Raw genomic sequence first — 22,136 nt, 5'->3', positions numbered from 1 at the left:
ATCCTTTAATCCACTGAGCTGACCTGGGGATTGATCCCACATCGCTGCAGCAACCCCAGCTGCTGCAGTTGGATTCTTAACCCACTAAGTCATAGAAGGAACTCCAAGAGAAGGAATTACTGATTGGAAGGTCTTAGTGGTAAGCTGGACATCTTAGGAATGTGTTCTAAGTGCAGGCAAGAGATGAAGGGGCCTTAGCTAGGAGAATGAAAGGGCAGGCAGGTAGTGAGAAATATCAAGGTTTGGGATATTTTGGAGGTAGCGATGATAAGACATACTAATGCATTTATATGTGGGGAATGAGGGAATTAGGTTTTTGGCTTGCACAACTGGGTGGAAAGAGGTACCATTTTCTGAGATATAAAAAATGGATAAGAAGAAACTGTTACGTATATAGAGGATGATGATGATAATAGGGGCAAATGTTCAAGATGCCTATAGACCTCTGGTTAGAGATGTCCAGCAGGCAGTGGGTATGTAAATCCGAAGCCCTGGAGTATGAGCAAGACTAGTGATAAAAATCTAGGAACTAGGAGAAAGTGTTTAAGGCAAGGGACCAAGAGAAAGAAACCCAAGGATCATGCCTTAGGCAACTTTCAACATTCAGAGGTAGAGCCAAGATGGAAAAGTGAGCACTGGAGCCTGAGGAAGTGCAGCCTGTGGTGCAGATGGAAACCAGGTAGATGCGTGTAGTTTCTTTAACAAAGGCCCATGGCATCTCCACTGGAAGGAATCCATCTACTTTGATCAACCAACTCATTTCAGCTTTGAAATACCCTTTCTTCCACAAAGGGATTAAAAACATGCATAAATCAGTTTACATGATAACTACACTGTCCTAACTCTTTTAATATGATCTGCCCATAATCTTCCTAATAGGAGTTCAGGCCTAATGGGGACTACAATATTAAAATCTGGCCAGTTTTCATGGATACATCTTAAGACTATTATATAATGGGAGGAAAGTCAAACTAATTAAGAAAAATCTCAACTCTGAATAAGTTGCTTTTTAATTAAGCACATGTCCCTAGAGACAAAGGGATTAAGGCTGAAAGCTTTAGAACAGCTGATTATTTAGAAAAGATAAAATAAACATGGCATGCATTATAGGATATAATCTAATTTCAATCTCATTCTGTATAAATGGCTAATAAAACACATGACAGAAATCTCTACCAAGAAAATTAGCTGGAGGGGAGTATTATTCTATTGCGATACTCCATAAAAGTAACAAAGATTTATCCTTCAAGCTTCAAAGTGACCTGCAAACTTTTACAGGGCGTAATTGGAGCCCATGAAACTGTACTGGAAGGATGGCAAATACTTCTTATTACAGGGCAGGTGCTCAGAGACAAAGCATTAATAGAATTTTACTGTTGAAGATTTTGTTTCTCTGACCACTTTTTGAGGGTAGGTAGGTATGGTGCTGGACTGAAAAAGGATATATTACCAGTGCTGCAATCTTAAAATCAGTTGTTTAAAGAATTCCAGATATACAGAGTGGAGAATATGACTATAGATCAGCGATTCTTAGCATTAAAACTGGTACTCTCCCCAACTATTCTCTCCTATGGCAAATCACAGTTACTTGAAAATTTCAGCAATCAATCACAAATATTTGTTGCCTGAGTGATTTTTCTTCTGGTTGGTAACACATCCAAATTCTTACAGAATAACTAAGGTCCCTTCTGCAGTTAATGTTGGGGATACTAATGACCACAGACACAAAATCTACTATTTACAAAACTACACTTGATTTTCCCTAGAATTCATGCCTTTATTCTCCCAAACCAATTACATTTCCTTTGGCCAATACTTGCATGCAATATATTTCTTATGACTTGCGTTAATCTTTTAGAAGGACATAAGAAAAACTTCCCTGTGAAATTAACGTTGTTCACTTCCCACGTGATTCCAAACTAAGAGATCATTACTCCACAAACTAAAATTTACTTAGCACCTTCTGCAGAGTCAGAGGAGAAGCCAGTTTAACAGTCTTCTATTTAAGTGACTCTCTGGATTAACACTCAGTGCATTTCTAAAAAGCAGAGGTCAGCCAACCGTGGCCTGTGTGTGAAATCCAACCCACGGTCTGATAATGATAACTGAAGTTTGATGCAATACGACCACATTCATTTGCGTATTTATCATCTATGGCTACTTCTGCACTAGAATTTAGTAGGGAGAGTGGTCATAAGACTCACAAAGCCTAAAATATTTACTTTCTAGTCCTTTACAGAGAAAGTCGGTCAACTCCTGCTCTAAGCCTCGGGGCCGATGCTAATGCACTGTGAAGATACACAGCTAATACGTCTTCTCTAATACTCTTGTACATTTCTGTTCAATTAGTCTATATGCTTTCAAGAGTTGATTATACAATATTTGTGTCACACATTTATTATAACTTAATTCAACATTAAATAAACTGATAAAATAAGTGACAAAGGAGTTGTTGGAAAGATAAACAAAATTGTTACCAAGTTAGGCACAACCGCCAATCGTGCAAGATTGTGAAAACACTGTAAATATCCAGAGTACTTTTCTTTTTAAAATCACATATTTTTTTGCTACACGTGTGCCATGCAGACGTTCTTGGACCGGGGACTGAACCCATGCCATAGTTGTAACCAGAGCCACATCAGTGACAATCCTGGATCCTTAACCTGCTGAGCCATGAGGGATTTACCAGAATACATTTTCTTATATGTTAAAAACTCAGAAGTAGAAATCATAACTAGGAGTTCCCATCGGGGCACAATGGAAACGAATCTGACTAGGAACCATGGCTTTGCTCAGTGGGTTGAGGATCCTGTGTTTCTGTGGCTGTGGCGTAGGCCGGTGGCTACAGCTCTGATTGGACCCCTAGCCTGGGAACCTCCATGTGCTGTGAATGTGGCCCTAAAAAGCAAAAAAAAAAAAAAAAAAGAAATCGTAACTAATACACAGTGGGTGTGGTTGTACAAAGGAAGACTGACTATTCATAACTCCATACAAAAAGATATACCATAATTAAAAATTGGCAAGCGTTAGTACATTGGTACGGTATACCTTGGATTAAAATATTTAAGGCATGGTTTTATCACTTTTTATAACTCTGTTTTTTCTGTTTCTAAATATAAAATATGCTATTCTTACAGATAAGTGCAAAACATAGAGTCAAAGGCTTGACTGGAAGAGTCTTGAGCGTCCTGGGACTGATATCCACAGGGGGTCCTGGAACCAATTCCTGTCATATGAGGGACTGCATGCTTTTAAATAAATGAAATACTGCAGATATTTCAGAAGTCCCTTAAATTCCTGCTGCCAAGTGCAACCCCTTCCTTTTTCCCTAGAAGATAACTCAGTATCTGGAGTACCCAAAATGGCTAAAACCTTATTTGGTATAACATATTCAAATATTTCCAGCTGCAATAAAAAGAGTAAATACTTGTTTAATGATTGAGCCACCATTTTCTTCCTTATATTACCCTCAATAAACTTCAGAAATCTGGTAGCTAATATATACACATACACACACATACATACATTTTTTTTTTGTTTTTTTAGGGCCACGCCTGTGGCATATGGAGGTTCCCAGGCTAGTGGTTGAATCAGAACTGTAGCTGCCAGCCTACGTCAGGGCCACAGCAACACCAGATCCGAGCGGCATTTGTGACCTACATCACAGCTCACTGCAAAGCCGGATCCTGAGCGAGGCCAGGGATCAAACTGTGTCCTCATGGATACCAGTCAGATTCCTTTCCTCTGAGTCATGACGGGAACTCCTGATATCTAGTATTTTTAATTTGGATTTTATCAAGCTCATTTATTTAGTTTATAAAAGTGTTCATCCTATAATGGTGAAGTTCATTATAAAATTAAATTACTGTTCACAACAGGGTACCATGAAGAATTGAAGATTTACTAAAAATAAATTCCAGTAGATATCTAAGTAAACTATTACTTGGAAACAATGTTTCTACACTGATAGCCATTCTTAGAATGAGAACTTCGCTAATTTAAACTTGATAAAGGTCAAGTTTATCTAAAACATAAAAATTGGAATTACTAGATTAAAAAAACCCCATGAGATCACCTCCAAATCTATGAAGAAAGACTTGATTAGTCTGGCGAAGTACTGAATTATTAAAGTTTTTAGACCTGTAGTAATTAACAAAAGAGGGTTCCATTAAATAGGGTGTCAATGACATATATGTAAATCGATAGCCTGAAATACCTCAAAAAATTTTCTTAAAGTGTTATTCTCCTTTAACTCACATTAATTTGTACCCTAAGAAAGCATTTTGCTGACCAAAAGTAAATTATTACTTAGATGTAGCTGAGTTCCAAACAAGTAGATTCCCATTTCAATAAAATCCAAATTCAAGAGGTTTTAGAATACCCAAAGTTTGTTGGAAGGGAAAAACTCTGATGGAGGAACCAGAATTATAGTACTGTAAGCTAGTGATCAATTTAGGGGTCTCTATTGGAAGGTTAAATACGTCCCTGATGTATTCCACGGCAAAGTGCTTGGCTTGACTCCATAAAGTCTTTTTTTTTGGTCTTTTCGTCCTTTTGAGGGCCGCACCCGTGGCATATTGTGGAAAGTAACATAATGCCTTTTCTATCAAAGGAAATCTTGGTGACTCCATTTTGCTCCGGTTTTGCTTTCCTGAGACCCCCCGCCCCTCCGCTTTCCCTCTTCTCCCAGTAACAATTTGTTTCAAATTAGCCAACCGGGAAGAGTGTGCGCCCTGACCTGACCCATGGGAAGGGGACAGGGACATCACCTGCGTTAGGGATAAAGAGGGGAGGGTCCTTTGTTCGGGTGTGCACACTTTTTGGAATGCCCGCACCCTTCTGCAGAAGTAAAGAGCCTTGTCGAGATTTCTCCTTGTCCACGTGTCTCACTTTCTGACACTGACGACCTGAGCCAGAGTTATTGTAATTTCCAACAACAAGGAGGTTCCCAGGCTAGGGGTCTAATTGGAGCTGTAGATGCCAGCCTACGCCAGAGCCACAGCAACTCGGGATCCGAGCTGCATCTGCGACCCACACCACAGCTCACAGCAATGTCGGATCCCCCACCCACTGAGTGAGGCCAGGGATCGAACTCACAACCTCATGGTTCCTAGTCGGATTGTTGCCGCTGTGCCTCGACGGGAACTCCCATAAAGTCTTTATAAAGTTTGCTTTGTAGGAGATACAGTGGATGGAGAAATGGGCGAAATAACACCACAGGAAATTATCAGACAAAATGAGAAGCTGAGATTTTCTGAGGAACTACATCCCCCTCAACAACTGTCTCTTCAACAGGGGACTTGGCTGGATAAAAAAAGACTAAAGGGACACATCACGCAGATGCAATGTGGGATTCTAAATTGGGTCTAGTCTAGACATGCCAGCTGAGAAACATTTCTAGGGGTCACAAATAGGAATGTAGTCTGGTTATTAGATGAGACAAAAATGTTCTGAAAGAATGAAGATCAATGACTGAAAATCAAAGCAAGTAAAAAAGTATGTAAAATGTGATTTTGTACTCTCTGGTATAAAAACATATGTGTGGACACAGAAAGAGTCTACATTTTAAGCGACAATACGGGATGGTAAGAATATGGTCCTTTTATTGTTGCTTCTAGGATTTTCCAGATTTCTACAATGTAAATGTGCTGCTTCTGTAATAATCAAAGACTAGTTTTAAAATATAAATTCTATAGAAAATTTAAATGACTTTGTAAATATTAAGAGATCTACTCATCGCCATCATAGAAAACTTTTAAGAGACAGATACTGACTTGAGTGGAAACCAAGAGAGACTAGAGGTTTCAATAAAAAAGGTCTCAACTTGAATTCTTTGATTATTTATAACGGTTTGATTCAATCGAGATACATTTAGCATCTTTCGTATCATTTCACATACCAGATGCTGAGCGTTAAAAATTTGTCTTAACCTTTTCTCACTAGTGGTATAATGACCCTTCTAATAATTATTAGACAGCTCAGTATAAAAGGCATTTTGCGAAATAGGCTCACAAAGCATAAAGATTTCTAGGTGCCTTCGCATAATCATCTATTTCTTTTTCACCAGGAAGTGTCAAGATCAGTGGTTTTTAGGATGACCGCAATAAATACAAATCGATTCCTACAAAATAAGCAGGCATTTTAGAACGTACATGTTTACACTCTGATCGCTTCAAAAGTTGAGTCAGTGAACATGAAGAATAATTTTCACTAAAAGGGTACTCAATTTCTTTTGACTGTGACACACTAATTTCATATCATTTCTTTTAAAATTTGGATTTAAGTGGTATCATTTGAGACTTGTTCACATTTAAGGCTGATCTTGTAAAAATCCAGCTTTTTAAGAAAATTGAAAATTATCCGGCATATTTAACTATTAATTATTTATATCAGAATTATTTAGATCTGGAAGTTAGAACGTCTGTGTTTGAAATCTACCACTTGTTAGTTGTGTAACCTTTGGCAAGTTACCAGCATGGCTAAGCCTCGGTTCTTATAATCTGTAAAATGGAGAAAATAATATTTACCTCACAAGGTTATGATGATTAGATGAGATTATGCTTAGAAACACAGATGCCTGGCACATAGTCAGAGCTCCATAAATATCCATGACCATGATGGTAACATAATCTTGACATGCTCTTCTTGTCATAATAGTATTGAGCATGCTACTGTATCTCTCCAAACAGATGCCCCAAAGGTAGCTCAATCTTATTAGATGTAACAGACCTACCACTCGCTGCTCCTTGACCTGCTCCTCTCCAGGGTCCCCATCTCACTAAAATGTACATCATTAACCTAGTTCCTCAAGACCTGAACCTAGGAGTCATTTTTATCCCTTTTTAAAAAACAAAACAAAACAACCCCAAAACCCACCATCTCAATTTTTTATTAGCTCTACTCTCAATATATTTTGAATGCAATTTTTTATTAGCTCTACTCTCAATATATTTTGAATGCAACCACTTCTCACAGGTCTAGCACTGCCAGTCCAAACCAGCATCATGTCTAGCCTGGACAAGTGCAAAAGATTCTAGATATAGCTCGCTGTTTTCACACCTGTCCTCCTCACCTACCTCTGCCTCTTTTCCACCCAGATGCCAGAAGGAGCCTTTCAAATGTAAACCAGGTGACGTCACTCCCCTGCTTAAACCTTTCAATGGCTTCAGGCCTCCCTTCGAACAAAATCTAACCCCCTTTCCCCGCCCCATGGCCCTTAAGGGATTGGGCTTCTTCTCCTTTCTCCCCTAGCACCTTCCTCCTCACTGGCTCCCCTCCAGCCATACAGGCCTCCTTTGCTATTTCTTGAGCACCTTGAGCTGCCAAACACACCACTGCCTCTAGACCTGTAGCCTTGCCAGTCCTTCTGCATGAGAGAGGCCTCCCATGAACCGTCTGGCTCTGCAGCTCACATCCCTGCTCAGGCTTTTCTGACCATGTCATCAATAGAGCTCAAAAAGGAGCTCTGTTTCATTTTTCCTCATGGCACTGTTACTACTACAGTAAGTAGTAACTTACTGTTAATACTGATAACTACAATAAATATAAATACTTAATATAAAAGCATATAATGTATACATATATTATATATGTATACTTTTTTTTAATGGCCTATATCCTCAACTAATACATAAATCCCATGGAGGTGAGGACCTGGTTTGTTCATTGTTGCATCCCCATTATCAAGAACAGCGCTTGGTCCCTTGTAGGTATTAAAGAAATACTTTTCATGATACAGACAGAGCCTTTTCTTCTTGTTAAACTGGCTTAAGGTTGGCCAAGTACTCCAATCATTACTAAAATAAGCCCTAAACAAAAAGAGCAAGGAGAGCTGTTACAAAAAATTAGTTTTTCCACATTACATTTATTTTGCAGAACCCTTATAGATCTAAGTTTGAAAACAGGGGTCATTTTATTCAAGAAAACTAGCAGCAGTCTAGTAGAACTCATCCTTTTACTTCATCAGAGTGCTAGAAAAACAATTTTTTTTTTTGTCTTTTTAGGGCCACACCTGAGGCATATGGAGGTTCCCAGGCTATAGCGGGGTCGAATCGGAGCTGTAGCCACCGGCCTACGCCAGAGCCACAGCAATGCAGGATCTGAGCCGCATCTGCGACCCACACCACAGCTCACGGCAATGCCAGATCGTTACCCCACTGAGCAAGGCCAGGGACCGAACCCGCAACCTCATGGTTCCCAGTTGGATTCGTTTCCCCTGTGCCATGACAGGAACTCCCTAGAAGATAATATTATTTAAAAAAAACTGCTTTTAAAACAAGTGACTTGGTTGAAATACTTGTACAAAGGAAAAGAGAAAAAAGTTCTCCCTGGTTTTAGTTATTACTAAATGGTTCTGTATAAAGAAATTATGATTTTATGAGATAAAATTGTTTTTACACAAATAAAAGTTAAAAGGAAAGTCACAACTGAGTACTAAATGTTAATGAACTAAAAAATCTTTTGTAACGACTCAACTATTCTTTTGTAAAAGTCTCAAACTGTGGCTCTAAAATAATAGCTAAATTTGTGAGACTTAAATTCACTATAAAAATAGTTGCTTTATGGAGTTCCTGTCATGGCTCAGTGGAAATGAACATGACTAGCATCCACGAGAATGCAGGTTCGATGCTTGGCCTTGCTCAGTGTGTTAGGGATCCGGCATTGCCATGAGTTGTGGTGTAGGTCACAGACGAGGCTCAGATCTCGGATCTGGTGTTGCTGTGGCAGAGGCCAGTGGCTACAGCTCTGATTCAACCCCTAGCCTGGGAACCTCCATATGCATGGGTGTGGCCCTAAAAAAAGCCAAAAAAAAAAATAAAAAAAAGTTGCTTTGACAGACACTATGAGCCATAAAAATAATTTTGTGTTATCATTAACTGTTGAATTCAATCACTGAAAAGAAGTATATGAGTGAAATTCCAGCAGCTAAACTTCAATCACTTTATCTATGCTTTCCTTATGACACATTACTTTGTTTTTTTTATGTGTAGATACAGGCGTTTTGGGACCCATGATTTTTATCCATCTCATCTCTGCAGTCTCCTATAGGGTTAGAACAATGACTGGGCTACTCAGTGGGCAGTTTCTGAATGGAAGAATGAATGATGCTGAAGAGCAAGGTTGGGGAATAATGGCAGTAAACACTGCAGAAATATGAAAAGAGATATTCACTCAGCGAGGTCTAAATCAGCCCAGTCAGTGCTTTTTTATATCATATCATGTGAGAGGAAAATAGAGTTAGATAAATCTACGAAAGTGGTTTCTATGTATTATTTTTTGCTTCCTAGTATTTATCACAACAGTCATCAGCAATCATTTGTGTGGGCGTTTGCTACATTTATAGTCACCTGTCTTTTCCACTTTAAATTCCAGGGGGTAAGAACAGCACGCCTGAGGCTTCTCAGAACCTCAGCATCTCACAGTGGTAGGGGCCCAGAAATGAAATTTTAAAGCAATGAGTGCAGCTGGGCTGGGGCCTCGCGTCATTTGAAAATGCCTAGGTCCCCCTTCCTAGCTGGGTCTTCTAGTATTCACAGCCTCACAGAACCTCATAATTCACTTTTCAGTGGCTTTAGGATGCACAGTGCTTCACATGCATCTTACAATGCATAGCATCATAATATCCTGCGTAGTTTAGTTGGCAGCATTTTTCCCCCTGAGAATTACATGAAATAAAATCCTTTTAATAAATGATAGTGTTTTAGAATCAAGAAAATATAGGTATTTCTAACTCCATCTTAATAGAGAAAAGGCACAAATTTCAAATACTTACATCAATTAAATCTGAAAGATCATGAATATAATACTTGAAAACAGAGGCATTGGTGGCTTCAAGGGTTAGGAGATATTCATTCCGTGCCTTAATCGATTTTAGCTTATTTTCCGAATATTTTGCTTGTCTCTGGAAATGAAGAAGATCCCGGCATTGGGAAAGACAACAAAGTCATTTTTAAGCAAGGCAGGGCAACATACATGAATTTCTATTCATTGAAACAATTTATTTTACATACACAAATGACTTTCGAAGTCCTTTGAAAAAAGTACATGTTGAATCAGACACAAGAGTAAAATTACCCAGCGATGGAGAATAATAGAAACGTATTTGGGCGCCAGTCCCATTTGCAATGAAATCTCTTTGCTAATATTCAAAGTTCTCTGCATCGTGTGGTGCATACTTGGCATTCACCACTAAATGATGTCCAGCTGTTGTTACGTAGTTTTTGTTTCTTAAACATTTTTCATTCCCATGGGAGGAAATGCCTGTCTTTCCCCAGGAATTTACAATGTGTGTCTATCCGAGGTTGCATCAGTGTTCCTAGGTTTGTCACCTTAAGTGAGCCCAGAAGGGCTTTGCAGTCTAGTTTCACTTACCTTTTCCTTCATTTTTTCAATTTTCTTTACAGAGCTTCGCCGTTGATGTCTCTCTTCCAGTCTAATATGGAAGACGGGGTCCCCAGATCTGCCAATTTGCTTTTCTTCTTGTTTCTCAGCCTCTTTCAGCTTGCTCTCTGCACTGATGCTTTCCGCATGATACATATGGTATGTTTTCATCACCTGTGAAAATGTGACCCAAATCGTTAAAAGATGTCTGCCTGTAACTTGGAAAATGAATGGAAACCGTTACCTGATGTGTATGTTAAAAATACCACCTTCCAATTGGCAGGGGAGAGCCAGATTATTGGTAAAATAAAGAAAATACCATTGCTTTTACATAAAGCAAACTGAAATATGCAAATTCACCTGCCAGGAAGAGGCACTTAGGGAGAAGCTTTGATAAAAACATGATTTACAGAGTCTTGTGCATGCTTTCAGGGTACTTAAAAAGTTCTCTTAAGCTTAAAAGTGTTTCTCTAAAATCTCTTCTGCATTATTAATTTGCAGAATAAACCATCATTCATGGATAAATTTTAGCCCAACTTGGGAATTATAAAAAACTCCACATAAGCCTAGCCCTTACCAAAGGAATTTTGTTGCATAAAATCAACTTTTCAAAATCCAAAATGTAAATATTAAGGTACATATATATTTTGGTTAAAAAAACCTGTTTTTATGAGCACAAAGTAATACTTCATGTTCAATGTTGAAAACATGATACGAAAAAATAAAATAAAAAGTAGAAAATAAAAAGCATAAGATTTTGGCATACAGCTATCTAGTCGTTCCTATAAAAATACACACACACACACTTCATTTAAAATAACACATCATTTCTCCTTTTAAAAATATGAATCACATTATATTTACAATTTTTAATCTCCAATATCCTTTTCCATTTAATATATCAACATTTCTCCATATCAAAAAATAGTCTTCTAAAACATAATTTTAAGGGCTGTGTAATATTTCTTTATATGACTGTGCCATAAACACACAGTCTATTATTGAACATTTTAGGATATTTCAACTTCTTGCTTTTTATAGATAAAGCCCAAAACCCTTGATGTGTATGGTATCTTGCTTCTTCTCTTAGAAATTATACACATAATTTGCATACTAATAGATTTAGAATAACCATGTACATTATAAACATATAATACTTAAAAATTTTTAATTAAAAAAATTTAAAAAACTTATATCCTTAAAAATCTTGGTTATATTATTGTTACAGAAATGTTTGTGCACAAAATTTTGTGCCCCATTTCTTACAACACATGTCCAGAAGTAGAATTGTTGGGTGAGAGAATCCGCATTTTTTTTTTTTGGCTTTTTGCTATAGACTGCCAATTTCACACTCTGCTAATTTGAAAAACAAAAACCCCTGATCTATATAGCTATTTCTCAAAGCACTTTAGGTAACACAGATGCTTAATAAACATTTCCTCAAACAATAAGTATTTATTTCTTATTGTTCTATTAATGTGTACCACATTTCCATATAATCTCTATATTGTTAGATACAGAAGAGTAAGTTACAGATTTTCAGAGATTTTACCTGATAATCACAGTTTTCTAATGTAATTTCAATCTGTTTTTATATATAGTCAGGCATCGGGGACAATTCTGAAACTGTTTAATGTGAACACAACCGTAATCCTTAAAAGAAACACACATAAGGTGTGATGACCCCAATGCAACTAATGTTTCAAGGAACCTATCAGAACTTAGCACACAAGTGATCAGTGGTGGCACTCTCTCAAAAATTATGTCAAATTCTCATCTACATAAAATCGATTTTATCTGTAATTCAGAGTCTGTTTTTATTGTGTTTTATTCTATTTTGTTTGTCTTTGTAGAGCCGGACCTGTGGCCTATGGAGGTTCCCAGGCTAGGGATCGAATCAGAGCTGCAGCTGCCAGCCTAGCCACAGCCACAGCAACGCCAGATGCTTAACCCTCTAAGCAAGGCCAGGGATTGAACCTATGTCCTCATGGATACTAGTCGGGTTCGTGACCACTGAGCCACAATGGGAACTCTCAGAGCCAATTTTATAACTCAGGTATAGTTGTGTTTTAGATTAACACATAATGTTTTAAAGCAAGGCACTTGATTTTTCTTATTTCAAAAAGATGACTTTTAAAATAGTTTGAAGACTGGAAGCATCCCTGGGATAAATATATTTATTTAAAGTGAGCCAAACTGCTGTTTTTGTAGGTCATATGAAAAAGGTAGAAAATCAGCACTTTTTTGTGGTTCAACTAAAAACACATTCTCAAGATGACTATTTGGAAGAGTAAAACACAGGATTAATGAAGAGCATTTACTTATTTGCTTAAAATCTGATGGCATCTTGCCTTAAAACTGTTAAGCGAGCAACTCAGGTCAAAGACACTGCTGAACAGAAAGAAAGGAAGGGCAACACCACAAAGTTGCAGCAGCTTTTTCTGAGCTGCTTGTAATTGCAGAGTTGTCTCCTTTGAGTAATTATCAAACCTGTCCAGGGGGGACATTTGGTTGGCTACTCCTGTTTAAAAGAAAAATAAAATAGCATTAGGAAGCAGCTGGGCAGCTGGGGAATGAAAAGGGAGTCACCCTGCAGCTGGGCAAACAGCGAGGTCAGTGAATCTACTACACACCTTGCATTTCTAGGCTTGGCTCTGTTTATATTTCCCGCCTGAAGCAAACCCACATCCACTTGGGTCCCGGTTCCAGTTATAACTTTATTTTATTTATGTATTTATTTTGCTTTTTAGGGCCACACCTGCGGCATCTGGAAGTTCCTGGGCTGGGGCCAAAGCCGAGCTGCAGCCACTGCAATGAGGGATCCGAGCTGTGTCTGCGACCTACACCCCAGCTCTCAGCAACCCACTGAGTGAGGCCAGGGATCAAACCCGCATCCTTGGATAGTTGTGAGGTTTGTTTACGCTGAGCCATAAAGGGAACTCCTCAGTTATATCTTTAAATGAGAGGGTGAAAAACAAAACGAAACAATCTCTTTCTCACACACATTACACACACACACACACACACACACACACACACACACACACACACACACATGCACAGAGCTGCTCAGTTGTCTTGTCCCCTTGCTAATAGATAGGAAAGAAGAAATGAGAACCCATGACTCCCATCATAGTTGGATGAAAAGGTACCCCAGACAGACCTGGGTAATGGAGAAATCTTTCTTTTAAATACGTTCTGAAGAAAAGACCTCAACCCCCGACTCTTGCTTTATTTAGATGCTGAGGCCTAGTGTAAGCTGGTAATTTGCACAAACTAAGCCTTACGAACTAAGGGTGCTGGCTGCGGCATGGCGTTTCTTATTAACTAGCCTGGGTTAAAAGGAAGATGTTTGAGTCTGACCTAACACTAGCAAGAAGAGGGTGTAAAAATCTCATCATCACGGGGGTCAGCACAGTAGCTGAGGATTCGCCACCAGGTTCAATGGTCATTTCCAGGAAGGAAATGTCTTTGCTCCGTTTTTTCCAATTTGACTTAGGGTTTCCACTTCTTCTCTAAAATGTTAACCGTTACAGTGAACGCATTTTCAAAGTTGGGGAGAAAAACACTAAAAGCTTTCTGAGAACGCTAATTGCAGATAATGAATGCAAGTACAAACTGCATTATTTAAAATGTAAGCTGTTGACAGAAGTTAAATGTGTTTCGTATTTAAAATAACAGACAGTTCTCTCTTTTTCAGACTAGTGAAAGCTTTTGAATCTATACTGCAAAGAAAACAACAGCTTTTCCATCAGCTTAATGCAAAGACAAGCCTTTGCATACCAAATAACATGACAGGCATATATCCATTTAAATGTACTCCAATAGCATATTTTCTATTTGAATTCTTCTCTATTAAAACCTCATGCATAATTCTCCATTGAATACACCCAATTTATCTTTCGGGCACCATCTTTCTGTAGCTGCTGGAAGAACATAGCCAAGTGGAAAGTGACCACATCATGGATTTCTTTGTGAGACTGTGAAATCCTCTCCAAAAACTTGTGGACAAAAGTGCTTAATATTTATTTTCCTTACTGACAAATCTATATAATAGATCTGACACTACTTTTGTACCTAAGATCAAAATAACTGAAATATCTACAATAAATTTCAATATTCAGTGTTCAGAAATCACTATGTATCCGAAAACTATTGATGTCCTAGAGAAGATCAGTGGATAAGGGTATAAATTCTACTTTCTCACTCACAAGTTAAAAGACATGGTTCCAGGACTGAATCTACCAGTTATTGGGTGTGGGGAATTGTTTAACACTTTTGCTTACCTTACGAGGTTGCTGTGGATACCCAGTTGTGCAGGGTCTCGGTGTGGGGGTCAAACTGAAACTTTGCTACATATGTGTGTCTATATGTATATAATCTATACCACTAATATATATATGTAACAGGTATGTATTTAGCTGAACAAGCATTATATAATACCTACTATACGCCAGATATTTGAAGCATTTTACAAATAAGACCTTGTTTAATCCTTCTAAAAACGCTTATACTTCCCCTTGTTACAGATGAGGCACAGAGAAGTGAAATAATTTGCTCAAGGTCACACAGCTGGTAACTGGCAGAGCAATGGTGGGAACCCCAGCAGTCTGGCTTTAGATTCAATGTCTACTATTCACAATAGCCAAGACATGGAAATAATCTAAACGTCCATCGACAGATGAATGGATCAGGAAGATGTGGTATATATAAACAATGGAATACTACTCAGCCATAAAAAAGAATAACATAATGCCATTTGCAGCAACATGGATGGAACTAGAGACTCTCATACTGAGTGAAGTTAAGTCAGAAAGAGAAAGACAAATACCATATGATATCACTTACATCTGGAATCTAATATATGGCACAAATGAACCTTTCCACAGAAAAGAAAATCATGGACACAGAGAACAGACTTGTGGTTGCCAAGGGGGAGGGAATGGGATGGATGGAGTGCCTGGGGTTAATAGATGCAGACTATTGCCTTTGGAATGGATTAGCAATGAGATCCTGCTGTGTAGCACTGGACACTTTGTCTGGTTACTTACGATGGAGCATAATACTGTGAGAAAAAAGAATGTATACATGTATGTATAACTGGGTCACCATGCTGTATAGGAGAAAATTGACAGAACACTGTAAACAAGCTATAATGGAAAAAAAATAAAAATAAAATAGATTTAGTGTCCTAGACTGCTCTACCATGACCTTTGGAAAGTCTAAAGCATTATAGAAATGGAAGGCCTTTTTATCTGGAGGATAGAGTTATTCTTGGTCATATATAGGAATGGAGGAAAAGAATGAAAGATAATTATTCATTCAATATTTGCTTGCAGCTTACCACCTGTAAGGCCCTGATGGGTATGAAAATAAAAACTTTGGTTTCCATCTTCTAAGAGTTTAAATTTTTGGAGGATGAAAAATGGACCTCGGAGAGGCTCTTTAACACTGATGAAGGGAGAGGGCATTTGGGCTGGAAGGACAGAATCGGCAAAGGTGTAACAGGGCAGGGGAACCACACAGGTGAGGTGGGCATGAGGCAACCAAGACAGCAGGGAAGGAGGCCCAGGGAAGTGGATGGTGGGGTAATTGGTTGAAGAATAGGGCTCGAGAGGCTGGCATGGGCCAGGTGAGGAGAACCTTGAAACCTTTCAAGAGGTACAGAATTTATTCTGTAGGGGTTGGTGAATGCCTAGAGGTGTGAACAGTACAGTCAGAGCAGTATCTTAGAGGTAGGAAAGCCAGGGAAGACAGGCAGGGTGGTGTAGGGTGAAGTGACCTCATTGAGCCTAAGCAAGAGGGAATGGAAAGAAGGAAAGAGAGTCCAGGATGACAGCTATAGGGTCTGATCTCTGTCCTCACTCTCTCTGGCCTTTTCTTAAACTTGACACAACTCCCTCCATCGTGGAGTTCAAATGCCCTCACACTCCCAGCCCACCCCCAGCCCTGGCAGCTCTCTGCGAACAACTTTTTTTTTTTTTTTTTGTCTTTCCTAGGGCCACTCCCGTGGCATATGGAGGTTCCCAGGCTAGGGGTCGAATTGGAGCTGTAGCCACTGGCCTACACCACAGCCACAGCAACTCAGGATCCGAGCTGCGTCTGCAACCTACACTGCAGCTCATGGCAACACCGGATCCCTAACCCACTGAGCAAGGCCAGGGATCGAACCTGCAACCTCGTTGCTAGTCGGGTTCCTAGTCGGATTTGTTAACCGCTGCGCCACGATGGGAACTCCTTTGCGTACAACTCTTGAGTCAATCACTTACCTCCTTCTTCAGAATGTGTACTTTCCAGCCTCCCTGGCCTTCTCCCCAGACAATCCAACCCCACGGCTTGGGATTCTCCGCCAAAGCATCCCCTCCTGTTACTGTTCTGACTCACCCTCCAAGGCCAGGACAAAGCCCACCTACTTTTCAGTGTTCCCTGCCTTCTCTGCCAGAGTGCATTTGTTCTTCCGACCTCCAAGCCCCACTTACGGATAGGGCTTCAGACTCTGCCATGTGTGACAGGTTATCTGTGTACCATTCAGTCTCTTGGGTTGTCCTGTATGTTCGGCGAGGCACCAACAGTAAATACTTTAGGCACCTCCAGATCCTTCCTATTGCCTTATATACAAGGAAGAGTAAAAGAGGCTCTGGTGAGAAACCAATGAAGGTCGGGAATCCTTTTATACTTGGCTTGTCTCCGCATTCCTTCATCTATTTTTTTTTTTTTTTTGTCTTTTTGCTATTTCTTGGGCCGCTCCCGAGGCACATGGAGGTTCCCAGGCTAGGGGTCCAATCGGAGCTGTAGCCACTGGCCTACGCCAGAGCCACAGCAACGCGGGATCCGAGCCGCGTCTGCAACCTACACCACAGCTCATGGCAACGCCGGATCGTTAACCCACTGAGCAAGGGCAGGGACCGAACCCGCAACCTCATGGTTCCTAGTCGGATTCGTTAATCACTGTGCCACGACGGGAACTCCTGCATTCCTTCATCTATCAAATCTTTACTAATATTGCTATTAGTGACTGCCATTGTTTCTCTCCATCCCTGGCATCTAGAACTACCAATAAATACGTGGGACTGGACTGATGGGATGAACACAGCTCTCAATCATCTGTGAAATATAGTAACAGTGGACTCCACAGCCCCTCAAAACAAACAAACAAACAAACAAAAAACTGGGGGTGGCTGGTGAAAAGCATATTTCCTAATTTCGCACACAGGGTGCTGTTTTACTAAATCCATCAACCACTAAAATACCTTCTTTGGATTTCCTTAAAAATCAACAACCTGGAGTTCTTGTCGTGGCTCAGGGGTAATGATCCTGACTAGGATCCATAAGGATGGGGGTGTGATCCCTGGCCTCGCTCAGTGGGTTCAGGATCTGGTGTTGCTGTGAGCTATGGTGTAGGTTGCAAACGTGGTTCGGATCTGGAATTACTGTGGCTGCAGTGTAGGACGGTGGCTGCAGCTCCAGTTTGACCCCTGGCCTGGGAACTTCCATATACTACAGGTACGGCCCTAAAAAAAAAAAAAAAAAAAAAAATCAACAACATGAGATAGACATCTCTTTTCTACAATCAATACAGGACAGGGTTCTAACTGTACTGAGTTAGTGTAAACACGAGAGTTTCTGCACATGCCAGATTAACAAAATCATCTGGGAGGACCACCGGCCTGGAAGCCCATTCCTGTCGTTTCCCAGGAAGCCTTCCATTCATGGGGAAAGCAGGGCTCCCAGGCCACCCTAGGCTGAGCCCCAGGAACTGTGCTGTAGCTGCCTGGCTCCTCCAGGGCCCTGCATAGTCTCAGTCCCTCTATCTAGGCTATGGCCTCTGCTGGGCCAAGATGTATCTCTGGGGCTTAGCTAGATCGAGGTGGTGGGCAGGAACTACCCACAGGAGAGCACTCACCACACTGCATGCTGTGGTCTTACCATCTGCAGACTTGAGCTTTCTTGCTCTTTAGTTAAGGAAACTGAGCCAACCCTGGTGATGTATACAGAGCCAGGCAGATCTGGGTTTGAGTTCTGGTGCTACTGCTTATCAGCTGGGCAAATTTCTTCACTTTCTTGAGTCCCCCATCCACTGAGGTAAAATTGGGATTAAGTGAAAGAATGAATGGAAACCTGCAACAGGGTAGCAGTTCTCACTCTTGAAGGTTCCTAAGGTGTGATGGGAGAAGCAAGTGTGCAGGCTTTGGGGCTAGACTAGCTGGCTGCACATCCAGCAAAGAGGTGCAGGTCACTGCCTCCCAAAGACAAAGCAGCTGGGAAGCTGAGTGCAACAAAGACAGACCTGATGGGGGACTCTCTTTGCTGTTTCACGCTGCAACCCAGATGGCTAAAACCTCTTAAAAACTAATATATCGGTGATGAGAACCCAGGAGCTGATGGCAAAGACACCTACAAGTTCATACAACACACCGCCTGAAGTCACACTCTCAACGGCTCTAGCCTACCACAACAACCATCTCATCCTTAGCACCCTTTTCAATGTATGCCAACAATTACCAGACAACTAAGTGGATAATGGCCCAGGTTTCAGGGAGCAATGTATATTGATCTGTATTGACTCATCCACCAAACAGCTACTGAGTATTCACAAGCCAGGCGCTGTGCTAGACTCCGAGGCTAGAGATGAAAACACAACCCCTATCCAGCAGGAAGACAGGAGCGCAGGCCAGCTCTTGCTGAAAACCAATGGGGATGGGGGCATGGGCGGTCCTGGACCTTGGTAGGCTGAGTGGGAGCTAGGTGGAGGATTCCTAGGCTTCTTTTCAATTTGCTTTTATTTAAGTCTGGGAAGTCACTTGGAGAGAAAAGTGATGTGGGAGGGGAATACATTCTATTTCTATAAAGAATTTAAAGACACAAGAAGACCACCCTTCATATGAATGCTACTCAGTTAATTCCCTCCGTGGATCTCCGTTCCTATCCCCAAAGCCTCATCTTCCACTTACGGCCTGTGAGTGACACTTAGCAGTATTTCTTATTCTCATTTGTAGCATCGGGGGTGACCAAGTTGCTGAACCCTGAGGTAATGAGTGGTCAGGAGGATTGTATAATGACAAACTTTCCCACCTCTTTTCCCCAGGCTTGTATGGCTCTCCCGGAGTCAACGAAAGCAGAATTCACGAAATTATCTTTGCAAAGTAACATAGGAGAATTCACTTTGGGAGACAGCATACTGGCCACTAAGAGCTTAGACTCACAGACCAGACTGCTTGGGCTCCAATCCTGCCTCAGCTCTTACTGTGTGATCTTGGACAGGAACTTAACTTTTCTGTGCCTCCATTTTTTCACTTTTAAATCAGCATGACATTATTTACTCACTGCATGCATTGGGAAGCTGGAAGGATTCGATGTGTCAAGACATGTAAAGAGCACAGAAAAAAGAGCCTGACGTATAACAAGTTCATGGTGAATGTCAGCTATTGATATTTGAAAGAAAGTTACCACAAAATATTTCATTTTAACAATAGGTAATGGTTTCTGCATGATTGGAAAGACCATCATTTCCAACAGAGGTCCAGGGAAGGAAATAAAAGCAATATTTCCATTTATGTGTGTGGTAAAAATTTTAGCAAAGCTCTTTGGAAAATAGCAAATAGCTCCATATGAACAATTAAATAGCATGAGATCCTGTCTTTAAAGCCAGTTTATCAAAGAACTCTCGAGGTATGTTGTGGCTCCACTGAAATGAAATCAGTATAGCAGTCTGAATTTATCATCAAATTATATTTATAATCCAAACAAATGCTTTGAACCAAAGGCACTGTCTGGGTCTCTGGGCTCTGTTGGCTAGGGACTGTCAACCAACCGAATGACAGAGCAACACACAAAACAAAGGGAAAATCAGAAAACCCATATGCAAAGGGAGAAAGTAACCCTAAAGAAAGTCACACAAAAAATAATTATGTCCTGTTCAGTGTAGTGTTAAAAAATTTTGGTTCAGGAGTAATTATAAAGAGCAACATTTTAATGGAAAGAGCGGAACTCTATGAAATCCAATAAATATGAATTTCGGTCCTAGCTTGGCTGCGGAGCAGTTTTGTAACCTCAGTCTTTCTGACACTCAGAGTGACCTTCATCTATTAGAGATGCCAACACGAGGTCTCCCTATAGGACCAAAATTAGGGGGAGGGCAAGCAAATTGAACTACGCACTTCAAACATTCTGAAAAGTGTGGAATGAAAGAAAAAGTACAAACTAGAGGCTTGGTCATAGTGAAAAAAAAAAAACAAACAAACAACTGATCATGTTAACTAGAAGCCTTCTTTCCATGAGAATTTACATCTATCTCCTAGAAAGGAGAATATTTGATGGTTAGAAAAAAAAAAACTTGGCATGGCATTTAGCAGTCCATACGAAAGTAGCATTTCAGACTGTCATTCATGTTGCGGTTTTCTGTTGGAGATTTACTGTTTTCCTCTCCATTGTCAAGGAGAGTCTTCAAGAGCCGGCAGAAATAGGAGGAGCTTTCATGTCCCGAACAGCCAAGGGTGTGAACCCTCAGTCTGCCATGCCCTGACTGTGACCTTGTAGCAAGGCTCTGTTTAACTCTTCTGGCCCACAGCATTCTTACCTATAAAGGAGGTAGCTGGACCATGTCATCCCTCAGGACTTTTCCAGCTCTAAAATTCTAGGAGTCCATAATTTCTTCTGTTCATCTTGCAACAACTACATGCCGCAAGACTTGATTATTTAGGGAAGTACATATATACATAAAATATACTTAGTTGCTGAAGAGCCTTTGTTTTTGTTTTTTTTTTTTTCCCCAGTGTCAGGATAGATGGCAGATAAATTTTAACCAAAAGGAAAAACTAGGGTAACAACAAATTATACTAATGATCTCCTGCTTCTGTTGACTTGAGGCAGCAAACTGTACACCATACCGAGGATCTAACATTCTTTCCAGTATTCTCCATGGGTTCTGGGGCCGTAATTCATCTGCTTTGCTGCACAGAAAATATCTAGAAATGAACAATGCCTGGAGAGTCTAATGCACTATTATATTGATGAATCTACTCCTGGGATATCTATCACTCTGGTGACTTTAATTAGGTCTTGAACTGATTAGTGATCAATCATCAAATGCTCATTAAGGTGGAAAACCTGGGAACTATTTGGTAGCTGCAGGGCTGACCCGCAGATTTGCTACAGGCTTTTATCTCTGCCCTTTATATTTAAGTTAAAGCAGGGTATTAGTCATCTTTTTCAAAGTGCCAAATTTAACAATTTTTTTACATGGCAATATAAATTATCATGGGTTTTGCAAGATATTGCTACTTTCATAAAAAATGTTTAATGAAAAATGACTCATTTTTATCCTCTAAAATTTTTATGCCCTAAAGGGGCTAAATTGTTTTCTGCCTTCTTAAAAAGAAAATGTTTCTATTTGTACAAGAGGCAACCTGTATTTATTAATCTTAATCTGGGTGAGCTCTATTTCCAGCAGTCACATGAGACAGCTTCTAATATAAGACTTTGAGTCCCAGGCAGGGGTTATCAATTTGGATTATCTCAAATGAACCCTCAAAGAACAGGCACATTCAGCAAAAATTTCTTATGCCCCATACTGTGTACCACAAACAAGTCTTGAACTAGGTGATTCTATTATATTCTACTACTAGAAATCCAATGATATTTTATTCCTTACTGATTTATACTAGTTTATAAAAATAATTTTTTGTCTTTTTAGGGCTGCACCCTCGGCACAGGGAGGTTCCCAGATTAGGGGTCGAAAGGGAGCTGCAGCTGCTGGC

The 22,136-nt window shown here is 40.1% G+C and overlaps 1 protein-coding gene across 3 annotated transcripts in view; it reads right to left on the bottom strand.

The window, feature by feature from the left end:
• SRGAP1 (SLIT-ROBO Rho GTPase activating protein 1) overlaps window positions 1–22,136 on the bottom strand; it is a 304,168-nt gene that overhangs the window by 85,603 nt on the left and 196,429 nt on the right. For all 3 annotated transcript variants that reach the window (XM_021091938.1, XM_013997691.2, XM_021091939.1), the window contains exons 5-6: window positions 10,372–10,554; window positions 9,773–9,901 (exon numbers count right to left, since the gene is read on the bottom strand). In XM_021091938.1, coding sequence (XP_020947597.1) covers window positions 9,773–9,901; window positions 10,372–10,554 — 312 coding nt within the window. The remainder of the gene's footprint in view (window positions 1–9,772; window positions 9,902–10,371; window positions 10,555–22,136) is intronic.

The sequence above is a fragment of the Sus scrofa genome, chromosome 5, assembly GCF_000003025.6.
Source record: "Sus scrofa isolate TJ Tabasco breed Duroc chromosome 5, Sscrofa11.1, whole genome shotgun sequence".
NCBI lineage: Eukaryota > Metazoa > Chordata > Mammalia > Artiodactyla > Suidae > Sus > Sus scrofa.
The sequence above is the reverse complement of the archived record's forward strand: the minus strand, read 5'-3'. Positions and strand labels throughout refer to the sequence as shown.